At 47.6% G+C, this 12,474-nt stretch overlaps 1 protein-coding gene across 1 annotated transcript in view; it reads left to right on the top strand.

Annotated features, from left to right (window-relative positions):
* Positions 1-12,474, top strand: part of LOC115073295 (adenomatous polyposis coli protein-like) — a 459,579-nt gene that overhangs the window by 311,129 nt on the left and 135,976 nt on the right. Inside the window, 1 exon segment of the mRNA XM_029571606.1 lies at positions 233-346. Within this exon segment, the coding sequence (XP_029427466.1) occupies positions 233-346 (114 nt within the window).

The raw sequence follows: 12,474 nt of genomic DNA, 5'->3' as shown, positions 1-12,474 counted from the left end.
GCCTTAAATCCAGCTACTAGGTGTCGTCATTATGCAATGACAGACTCCCTCTCCCCCAGAGACTGTAAATTCTGTCCATCGCAGCATCCCCAGCCAGCCCAGAAAGAGAAAGACATAGACCCAGAAATAGACCCCAGGTTCTTTGCATAGCTTATGATAGTATTGCCAGTAGGCTAGCCCCATACACTTGTTTTTTAAAAATGTTCTATTTATCGGACTATTTTGATTTCAGTTCTCCCTACAGACAGACATGACCAGAAGGCAACTGGAGTATGAGGCTCGGCAGATTCGAGCAGCCATGGAAGAACAACTAGGAACCTGCCAAGATATGGAGAAAAGAGCTCAGGTAATTAAGCAGGCAGGAGGAGAACTCATATTTTGCAATTTTGTGATAAAAGAACATGAAAACTTAAAAAAAGACTTTTACACATGAAAACAGTTGTAGTTTGTTGTATCTGAAGCAGGTGTTGATTTCTGTAAAATGAGCAAAAAGGCATTGTTTTGATGGTGAACTTTAACTTTTGTTACAATTAAATGAATTCCTCCTGGGAATTTGTTTTGAATCCACTTTCAGGGAAATGCCATTTTACATAATCGCAGATTTTCCCGTCGATAGCAGGGCTGAATTAGCCATGCTGTTATGGGATTTGTCAATCAGGCCCGGGAGGCGGAGCTTGTCAAAGCAGAGAACAGAGCTTTGCTCTCTGCGGCTGCGCGTGTGTTCCCACGCAGGAAAGTAACGGAATCTCCTCAGTCTGTTTTTTCCGCGAGTGGGATCGCACGCGGAGCTGATCTCTCCTCAGTTTAAAAAAAATAAAATAAAATGTCAAAACCGGGGTTCAAACCCTGTCCTTGTGGTAAAAGAATGTCGGTCACCGACAGACACGACCGATGTTATAAATGTCTCGGGACACACCACACTCCAGAGAATTGTGAGTATTGCTCTAAAATGTCACCTAGAGCATTAAAACAAAGAGCCTATAGGCTTCAAGAACTTTTTGCCTCATGGGATCCGTCGGAGGCTCACTCATCGCTGGGCCCGTTAACTTCTTCGGCTCCAACAAAAAAGAAAACTTTCTCGTCGGATCCTAAATCCTCCATTCTAGGAGGTAATGGAAAGCCAAAAAGACGAAGGCCAATGGATTCTCAGAAATCCTCAGTGCCTAAAGAGCCGCAACATACCTCATCGGAGAAGGAAACCTTGGCGCCGACGACTTCGGTGCCAGATGCGCATATACCGGCGCCAAAAACAGAGTCTGCACACAACCTAGCGGTTCTGGCGCGCACGGCGCAGAAGAGACCACTGCGCCAACAAGATATGCGCACGGCGCTGGAAACACCTATGCGCACGGCACCGGAAAAACCTGCGCGCACGGTGCCAACAGTAAGAAAACTTATGCGCACGGCGCCGATAAACCCTGTGCGCTCGGGATCAAAGAAATATGTGCATAAAACTACAACCGCGCACAGTTCTACTTCCGCGCACAGATATCCAAGCGCGCATAAGTCTACAGTCGCGCATACCTCTACATCTGCGCGTAAACACATATCCGCGCATAAATCTAAATCAGCACATAGCTCAAGATCTGCGCGTAGAAACCAAAATTACTCACCTCAAAAATTAAAGAGAGAATTGAAGCGAAAACGATACCCTTCACACATCTCTTTTTCTGAGGCTGAAGTCACAGATACTGAGTCGTCATCTGAGGACTATCATAAGTACTCACATCACTCCCATTCTAAAAGATTAAAAAAGAGGAGTGCTACATGGGAGATGAGTCCTTCGACTTCTAAATCATCTCATAAAGTTCCAACTACTACCAGCTCATTAAGAGAACTGGTACAAATTCTTTCCTCTACCACTTCTTTGGATTCGGAAGACTTAAGAAATACTCCAGTCAATAAGACACGGGGAGATAGGGAAGTTCCTGCAACTTCACCTCCAACAACTATCTCACAACAACAAGACAATCGTATGGTAATGCCCTCTCATACAAGAGAAGCATTTTTTCAATTGTCGCAGTCTCTAGCAGGATTTTACGAGACACTTCAGTCATCATTTAAAATAACTAATACTTCTGAGGACAATGCTACAAAACATAAAGCACAGTCTAATGAAGAGCAGTCGGCAGAACCACCGTCATCTCCCAGGATAAACCAACCAGCCTCACCTACTCATATACAGGATACATCTTTTGATTCTCCTTCAATACAAACATCCCCATCATCATCGGTGGGATGTCTGTCAGATACGCAGGACCAACTACAGGAGCCGTATTCCCCTCCTGAAGACCTTACGTACCCAAAATTCATAGAAAAAATGGGTACCATTCTACACCTAGAGGTCCAAAAAGAAACAGACCCTAGAGCGGAAACCCTTGGACTTCTAAAGATATTTGATACTCAGGTGGAACCAACCTCTCTTCCACCACAAGAGATCCTGCATTCCGTATTACAAAAATCCTGGGAAGCGCCTTATACAACTGCAGCTGTTTCCAGGAAAACAGACATGAAATTTCGTATGAAGAAAGCATCACTATACACTCTACCACAATTACCTCACGCATCAATTGTAGTAGAGTCCGCGATGCAAAGGTTCAGGAAAACAAAGTTGCACACTACTTTCCCACCGGGGAAAGACAACAAATATTTGGATGAATTTGGCAGGAAAATATACCATAACTCGATGTTAACCGCAAGAATTATGCAACATCAGTTCTACATGGTACAATATCTATGCGAGTGTATGCAAACTATGAAAGATATACATTCCTCAGTAGCTGAACAGATACCTCAGCCTCTTCATGACATGGAAGAATGTTCTTGACACCTCTTGAGGTCAATCTATGAGGCACATGAAACATCATCCAGGGCATCTGCAGCAGCTATTGCAGCCCGCAGACTAGCATGGTTACGTTCAAGTTCCATACGGGATGACTTGCATGAGAAACTAACAAACCTCCCATGCACAGGAGATAACCTGTTCGGAGAAAAGTTCCAGGACGCAGTAAGTAAATTAAAAGAGGAAGCTCTAGCAGTACAGTCTCTAACATCGAATTCTATTTACTCGACTGCACGTCGTTATGTGGCATCTACTCGTAGACAGCCTTATGCCAGAAGACCCTATAGATCTTATCAATCTTTTCGTACCCAGCCATACCCTTCCTACCAGCGTCCTGCTCCTCAAAATAATACATCAAATCAACGAAGGGGTAAACTACGTAACCAGAGGCAGCAGGCACAACCCCCGGCTACTACAACAAAAGCGACTTCATCTTTTTAGTTACTCAGCCGCCACCACAACATCAAGCTCCTCCTGGCAGAATTCGTTCTTGCCTAGAAGCCTGGGAAAGAATAACATCAGATCAATGGGTTTTGGAGATAGTACGTCACGGTTACCAACTCCAATTTCTCACAAAACCCATATTGCCTCATCTTTCCACACTCAAGATTCACAATTCCCATCCACAACTGGGGGAGGAAATTGCTTCACTTCGCAAACAACAAGCAATTCGACAAATCCACCCACATCCCAATTTAGCAGCATTTTATTCCCCGTACTTCCTCATACCAAAGAAGTCTGGGGGCCTTTGCCCAATACTAGACCTAAGGGAGTTGAACAAATTTCTCATCAAGGAGAAATTCAAAATGGTATCGTTGAAGTCAATTCTTCCTCTCATTCAAACCAACGATTGGATGTGCTCCATCGACCTGAAGGATGCTTACACGCACATTCCAATCCATCCATCCTCGTGGCGTTACCTATACTTTCGCTACAGACAACAACACTACCAGTACAAAGTTCTTCCCTTTGGGCTATCGGCTGCACCCAGAGTTTTCACCAAATGCATGATAGTGGTGGTGGCTCATCTCAGGAAACAAGGTATAACCATCTTTCCATATCTGGACGATTGGCTCATAATCGCCTCAACTCCAAACATCTTACAGGATCACCTCAATCGGGTGATACATTGCTTACAAGAACTAGGGTTGGTGATAAATTTTCAGAAATCACATCTACAACCAACACAGCAGTTGCAGTTCATAGGTGCATACCTGGACACTACGTGCAACAGAGCATACCTCCCAGGCGACAGAATATCACATTTCCGTCAACTTCTACACACCTTGAAACATACTCAGAGGCCGTCAGCAAGACAAGTCCTGGTAATTCTGGGCCACATGGCAGCGGCGAATTTCATGGTTCCCAAAACCAGGCTACACATGAGACGCCTGCAATGGGGTCTAAAACGACAATGGAAACAGCATTCACAACCATTGACGCAAAAGGTATTGCTGACCGCAGAAATGAAAAAAGATATAGCATGGTGGCTCCTAGACTCCACCCTATCCAAGGGAGCATTGTTCAGCCCCCCTCCTCACAATGTAGTTCTAACCACAGATGCGTCTCGCAAGGGATGGGGTGCTCACCTCGAGATTTACGAAACCCAAGGGTTATGGACACTCTCAGAACAAAATCTACAAATAAATCTACTGGAACTCAGAGCGATTCGCAACGCATTGCGAGTCTTCCAAGACCACCTGAAGGGACGCAGGGTCATGATCTACACAGACAACCAGGTAGCGATGTTTTACATCAACAAACAAGGAGGGTCCGGTTCATGGTCCCTCTGCAAAGAGACCCTGACAATCTTCGAACATGCTCACAAAAATTGCATACATCTACAAGCAACTTACCTACCAGGAGTTGCAAACACAAGAGCGGACAGACTAAGCCGCATCTTTCATCCCCACGAATGGACACTCAATACAGAAGTAGTCCAGGAAATATTTCTGCAGTGGGGGACACCTTCCATAGATCTCTTTGCAACAGAGATCAATGCTCAAGTTCCCAAATTCTGCTCGATAAGACCAAGCCAATTCAGGATCGCTCAAGATGCCTTCCTCATTCCGTGGACAACAGGCCTTCTGTATGCCTTTCCTCCCATACCTCTCATAAGAAGAGCAATTCAGAAGTGCATAGCGGACAAAGCTCAACTGATACTCATACCCCCGGCATGGCCGAGGCAACCATGGTAGTTTCCTACTTCGACTATCCATCAAGGATCCAATTCTATTACCCAATTGTCAAGATCTTCTCAACCAAGATCAAGGAACACTACTACACCCGCTACATTCATCTCTACACTTGACAGCTTGGAGATTGAAAGGCTCCTTCTAACAGAACAAGGAGTTTCCACTTCAGCACAATTCATTTTGTTACAATCAAGGAAACTCTCAACCAGGAAAAATTATAGCTATAAATGGAGACGCTACTCTGCCTGGTGCACTTCCAAAGGTGTACCACCATTGGACTGTTCCCCGGAATTGCTCATTGATTATCTTCATACACTATATGTAGCTGGTCTAGCAACATCATCCATCAGAGTTCACCTCAGCGCCATAAGCGCCTATCATAGACCAATCAATGACATTCCTATATCCAGTCACCCATTACTGACTCGTTTCATAAAGGGTTTAACACACATTCGTCCTCAGGTATCCAAACCTCCAGTTCCATGGAACCTCAACATAGTTCTGGAACAGCTCATGCTTTCCCCATTTGAACCCATGGACTCAGCACACATTAAATACCTCACTTGGAAAGTGGTATTCCTGGTTGCAGTAACATCAGCACGAAGAGTTAGTGAGTTACAAGCTTTGGTCCATTATCCTCCATACTTGCAATTTCATCAACAAAAGGTAGTTCTACGAACTCACCCATCCTTCCTACCGAAAGTAGTTACCCCATTCCATCTCAATCAGACAATGGAATTACCAACTTTTTTCCCTAAACCTCATGCAAATGATAGGGAAAAACTACTGCACATACTGGATTGCAAAAGAGCTTTAACACACTACAAAGAAAGGACAAACTCGGACTCCCGTGTTTCTCAACTTTTTGTTTCCTACGACCCGAAGGCACCTGGACTGCCAGTGGCTAAACGCACCATCTCCAGTTGGATAGCGCAGTGCATCAAATTCTGCTACGACAAACAGAATTTACATTTACAGTCTACTCCTAAAGCTCACCAAGTCAGAGCAGTAGCAACATCCTTAGCACACCTGAAGAATGTGCAACTCATGGACATTTGCAAGGCAGCTACATGGTCGTCACTGCATACCTTCACATCTCATTACTGCCTTGACCAACAAGCAGCCACGGATGCGAAGATAGGGCAAGCAATACTGCAATCTCTATCCTCCTGTCCACGGTGACTGCCACACTGTCAAAGATTACGTCCAACCATATATGTCATAGATGACGTGATCGGGAGCTTTGGACTCCCATGACAGCATGGCTAATTCAGCCCTGCTATCGACGGGAAAAAGCAAGTTTGCTTACCGTAAACGATGTTTCCGTAGATAGCAGGATGAATTAGCCATGCTGACCCACTCTCCTCCCTGGCAGTCACCAAGTCTTCGACTACACTACAGCTTAATCACAGACTCAGGAGATTCCGTTACTTTCCTGCGCGGGAACACACGCGCAGCCGCAGAGAGCAAAGCTCTGTTCTCTGCTTTGACAAGCTCCGCCTCCCGGGCCTGATTGACAGATCCCATGACAGCATGGCTAATTCATCCTGCTATCTACGGAAACATCGTTTACAGTAAGCAAACTTGCTTTTGCATGTTGACTTAACTCTTCAGAGTAGCATAGTAGATGAGGGAAGAAAATGGCTAACTAACCCATTCAGTCTGCTCAGTTACTTCTGTCCGCACCGCTTAGGATATATTACAGCTATCTATAGACTATGACCAGTAAGATATAACTGCTTATACAAAACTGTTTTATTATCTCTCTGTTTTGGACTGATGAGTATACAAGTTCACCTGTTAAGTTCACAACCAGCTCCACTTTGCAATATTCTACATAACTACCAATTCTAGAGTGACTGATGCTTGAACACCTGTTCTTCTAGGTCTCAGTAGCCTTTCCAAAAAGTACTCTGACACCACCAACTCTGCCAATCTCTGGAAATTTGTAGCAACTTGGCTACCCCTATGACCTGTGGTGTTGCTATCTTCTGCTTCCACTGTCTCTTCAGTTTTTTGTAACTAAGGATCCTCTGTGCTTTTCCTATGCTGCCTTGAATTCTGTTACTGTTTTAGTTTCCATTATCTGCTCCAAGAGGGTGTTTCATGCAGCCTTCACTCTTTCTATGAAAAAATATTTGCTGATGTTGCACCTGAGTCTCATTTCTTTATCCTTTGAACTGAAAAATTACAAAAGGCACTTGGAGGCATTGGCAGGGTGAAAAGATGCAGGTGAAGTGGATGAAGAGTAGGCTAAACTATAAAAGCTAAAGAGAGAGCAACAAATATATTAAGAAAGTAAAAGTAAGAGGTACTTGCCAGGTACTTGTGACCTGGATTGGCCACTGTTGCAAACAGGATGCTGGGCTTGCTGGACCCTCAGTCTGACCCAATATGGCAACTTCTTGTTTTACCAAAGTTGGTATTTTTTAAATCCATTACTTGATCTCTTGTCTGACCATCTCTGCCTTGGCTGTTAATATCAAACCATACTGTCTAATAATCACTGTTGCTCAGGTGGTTGCCTATCTGGACTTTAGAAAGCTTTCTCCGCTTGTAAATATCAGGTCCGGTATCACTCCTCATGTGGGTTTCATTATCATTTGTTTGAGGAGAACCCTTTGAAGGGAGTCCAGGATTTAATGGGTTCCATAGGTAAGATGCTCCAGTCCATATCCAGTAAGTTAAAATCTCTCACCAACAGCACCTTCCAAGTTATTCCCACCTTTTAGATGTATTTGACTATATCTCTGTGCAGTTCCTCTGCCAGTGTTGGAGATCTGTAGACCATTGGTATGTAGATAGAAATGCCATTTCCCTTTCCAAAATGACACAGTGCTGCCTCCTTTCCCCTTATCCCCCTGCATTTCACTTAATTTAATGATTCCTGTTTTACATAAAGAGCTGCTACTCTCCCTTTTCTGTCATCTCTGTCCTTTCTGAACAGATTAAAGCCTGGTATGATTGTATCCCATTCATGGGGCTCAGCGAACCATTTCTTCTAGGACAAGCAGGATGGTAGTCCTCACACATGGGTGACATCAGATGGAGCCCAGCACGGAAAACGTATGTCAGAGTTTCTAGAAGCTTTGACTGGCATACTGAGCCATGCCACTATCCGAGCGTCCACACAGGGTCCTTCTTCAGTCTCTTCTTTTCCACAGAGCTATCGTCTCGTGGTTCTAGAGCTCTGCTCTTTTCTCGGTAATTTTCAAGTATTTCAGTGGTCTGTTACAACTTTTCTTGCGCTGGAGTCCCTCTTCCTCCTACTGGTTAGTCAGAAGGGCGGCGCAGTAAATTTTTTCTCCCTTCTGTGCGGTCAGTTCCTGGTGTGTTTCGCCCTCGGTGGCTGCTGGACACCGACCACTTGCTGGGTCTTTTTTGAAATGGCGTTGTTGGGTTTTCGTCGATGCCCATAGTGTCCATGGATCATGTCCCTCACAGATCTGCATGAGGTTTGTATCCTCTGCCTCACACGACATTTGGGGGTGCCGAGGAGTCTGGATAGGGGCTCCCCACTGGTGTTTCTGGGTGATCTTAGTAATGAAGATGCTCCGTATGACCTGTGGGGGAATGATACCTCCGAGTCCTTGTCTGACGACTCAAGGGATCTTCCCTCGAATGCATCTCCTCTGGAGGAGCGGTGCCGGTCCCTGCCTGAGGGCTTGACCTTTGCAGGGTTTGTCCAGGCCATGGCAGAAACCATTCCGTTTCAGCTTCTGACAGAAGAGGATGCCAGGCATAAGATGCTGATGGTTCTCCAGTTTGTCGATGCCCCAAAGGAAGTGGTGGCTGTTTCTGTGCATGATATCTTCAAGGAGTTACTCCTTAGAATTTTGGAACACCCCATATACTTGCCTCCGGTAAATAGAGAGGCTGATACAGACTATCTGGTACAGCAGGCCCTGGGGTTTGAGAGGTGTCAACTCCCACATCAGTCTGTTGTGGTGGAGTCCACTCTTAAGAAGGCCAAGCATTCCCATACCCACGCTTCCGCCCATCCGGATCGAGAGCACAGAGCCCTGGATGCGCTGGGCAGGAAGGTGTTTCAGGAAGCCATGTTGATCGCCCGCATTGCTTCTTCCAGCTGTATATGATGCAGTACTCTTGGAATCTCTGGAAACAAGTCCAAGAGTTGTCCGAGCGTCTGCCCCAGCAGCAACAGGATGATTTTATGGCGCTTGGCCAGCAAGGCTTGGAATGTGGCAAGCAGGAAGTGCACTTCACCTATGAAGTGTTCAAAACATCTGCTAGAGTGGCAGTGGCTGGCATTGGTGCCTGCAGGATGGCCTGGCTCCAAGCCTCAGATGTCTACCAGAGGTCCAGAAGCTTGGGGGCCTCCCATGTACTGGCGAGAGCCTTTTTGATGATAAGGTGAGGGATGCTGTGGCTCAGTTGAAGGATCATGAGACCCTCCAGCATCTGTTGGCTAGTACATCGGACCCACCGTCCCTTGCCAGGAAGACCTCGTGACAGGGCTCGTGGAGGTCTTTTTACCGCCAGAGGAAATATTATTCTCCGGCCTCTCGTGCCCGTGTTCAACGTATGGGCTCTCTAGGGGCTGCCCCAGTGTACCCACAGGCTGCAGCCGGCATCCCAGCCAAGCCCAACTACAGGGTTTTGACTGGCTGCAGAGGAGCATAAGCCAATCGTCCATTCCCTCAAGGCCGGGCCCTCCAGTCGGGTGCCAGCTATGGTTCTTTGTGAACCATTGACCCAGTGTCACCTCAGACCAGTGGGTCCTGTCCATCATTTGTCAAGAGTATCAACTCAACTTTCTGGGTGTTCCCGTGGACAGACCCCATGCTCCTCTTGGGGTCAGTCCTCGCAACAGGAAATACTCTACGGAGCTCTCCGCCCTCATAACAGCCAGAGCAGTCGAACCTGTCCCATTGCAGCAGCAAGGGAGCGGGTTCTATTCTCACTATTTCCTGATTTCAAAGAGAACAGGGGGCCTCCACCATATTTTGAACCTGAGAGCTTTGAACTGGTTTCTAAAAAGAGAAAAGTTCAAAATGGTCTCTCTGAGCACCCTGATTCCCCTCCTGCAAGGAAGGGACTGGCTTTGCTCCTTCAATCTCAAGGATGCATACACCCACATCAAAATCTTCCCCAGCCACAGAAAGTATCTTCGCTTTGTCGTGTGCGAAAGGTATTTCCAATACAGACAGGGTGTTGCCTTTCGGCCTTGCCTTGGCCCCTCCCATGTCTTCACCAAGTGCCTAGCAGCGATGGGAACCCACCTCCGTCATCTAGAGATGCAGGTATATTCCCCCTTCTTGGACGACTAGCTGGTCAAGAGCACCACCCAGGAGGAGTGCTTCGGACTCTGCGCTTCGGTCTCTGCACTTGGAGTCCTTCTGGCTGGTCATCAACTACCCGAAGTCCCATCTGACTCTGTCGCTGCAGTTGAGTTTCATCGGCACCCGGCTGGACAAGGCCTTTTTAGCCCTGGGATAGGGCGCTGGCACTGGTATCCCTTGTGGGTCTGGTTCGCCAGAGCTGGCAGGTCTCTGCCCACCTCATGCTCCGTCTTCTGGGTCACATGGCTGCCACTGTACGTGTTACACCCTTAGCTTGCTTGCATATGCTCAGGGCCCAGCGGACCCTGCGGTCCCAGTGATGGCAGCTCACCCAGACCTACACGTGCACATCCGCGTCACTCCACCTCTCCAGGCCTCCTTATCTTGGTAGAAGAACCTGCCCAATTTGGAGCAGAGGGTTCCTTTCCAGTCTCCCCCTTCCCAGGTTATACTCACCACAGATGTGTCGACCCTGGGTTGGGAGGCCCATGTGGAGGGCCTCCGTACGCAGGGTCTGTGGTCTGCTCAGGATGCTCAGTTCCAGATCAACTTCCTGGAGCTTCGAGTGATTCGTTACACTCTCTGGGTGTTCCAGGATCGCTTGTCCAACAAGGCAGACCTGATCCAGACCCACAATCAGTTGGCAATATGGTACATCGACAAACAGGGAGGTATGAGATCGTTCCTCCTGTGGCAGGAAGTGGTTCAGATTTGGTCAAGGGCTCGGTCCCAGGGCATGCTGATCTGAGCCATGTACCTTGCTGGGACCACCTGAGTTGGGCCTTCCAACCCCATAAGTGGTCTCTAAATCCGGCAATGGCGGACTGTATCTTTCACTTTTGGGGAAATCCAGATGTGATCTCTTCGCCTTCCCCTGCATCAGCAAGGTGAAAAATGTCTGCTCCCTATACAGGGGGGATGGCAAACCAGCCATAGACGCCTTTGCCCGCCATTGGGGCAGGGGCCTTCTGTACGCATATAACTCCGCTTCCTCTGGTGATGAAGACTCTTCTGAAGCTCCGGCAGGATGGGGAACCATGATTCTCATAGCCCGTCATTGGCCGAGGCAAATCTAGTTCCCGCTCCTGCAGGATCTCTCCATCAGGGACCCAATTGCCTGGGGACCTCCCCCGACCTTGTCTCGCAGGACCAGGACAGGCTGTGCCATCCCAACCTTAGGGCATTGTCCCTAACAACCTCAATGTTGAGAGGCTAATTCTGCAGCCCCTCGACCTGTCGGATGATGTGTCTCTGGCCCTGGTAGCTTCCAGGAAGCCTCCCACTAGGAAGTCTTATGGCCTGAAGTGGAGGAGGTCTGCCATGTCGTGTGAGCATCACGGGTTAGATCCATTCTCCTGCTCTACACTGAAACTGCTCAACTATCTACTACACCTGTCAGATGCTGGCTTGAAGACCAACTCCGTCAGGGTGCACCTGTGTGCCATCGGGGCCTACCACCAAGAGGTTGATGGTTCACTCATCTCTATAGTGCCCTTAGTGGGGCGTTTCATGCAAGGTCTGCTTCAATTAAAGCCTCCTCGGCATCTCCTGCTGTGTCCTGGGACCTTAATGTGGTGTTGGCGCAACTCATGAAGGATCTTTTAGAGCCACTGAGCACCTGTGACCTGAAGTACCTGACGTGGAAGGTCATGTTTTTGGTCATGGTCACTTCAGCGCGCAGGGTCAGTGAGCTTCAAGCGTGGTGGTGGTACCCACCATACATGAAGTTCTTTCATGATAGGGTGGTTCTGCGTACACACCCTAAATTCCTGCCTAAGGTGGTGATGGATTTCCAACTGAACCAGTCAATTGTCCTGCCCACCTTTTTCCCAGGCCTCATTCGCACCAGGGTGAACAGGCTCTGCACAGCTTAGACTGCAAGAGAGGACAGCAGCCACTGGCTGTCCACGCAACTCTTCATCTCATTTGATAAGAACAGATTGGGAGTTGCGGTTGCCAAGCAAACCCTGTCTGACTGGCAGATTGCATCTCTTTCTGCTAAGCACAAGCAGGACTGCAGCTTGGGGGTCATGTCAACGCTCATTCTGTCAGAGCCATAGCGACTTCGGTGGCCCATTTGAGAGCAGTCCCTGTGTCTAAGATCTGCAAGGCTGTGATGTGGAGTTCCCTCCAC

This window comes from Rhinatrema bivittatum, chromosome 1 (genome assembly GCF_901001135.1).
Source record: "Rhinatrema bivittatum chromosome 1, aRhiBiv1.1, whole genome shotgun sequence".
NCBI classification, from domain to species: Eukaryota; Metazoa; Chordata; class Amphibia; order Gymnophiona; family Rhinatrematidae; genus Rhinatrema; species Rhinatrema bivittatum.
Note: the sequence above shows the minus strand (reverse complement) of the source record. Positions and strands in the feature narration are given on the sequence as shown.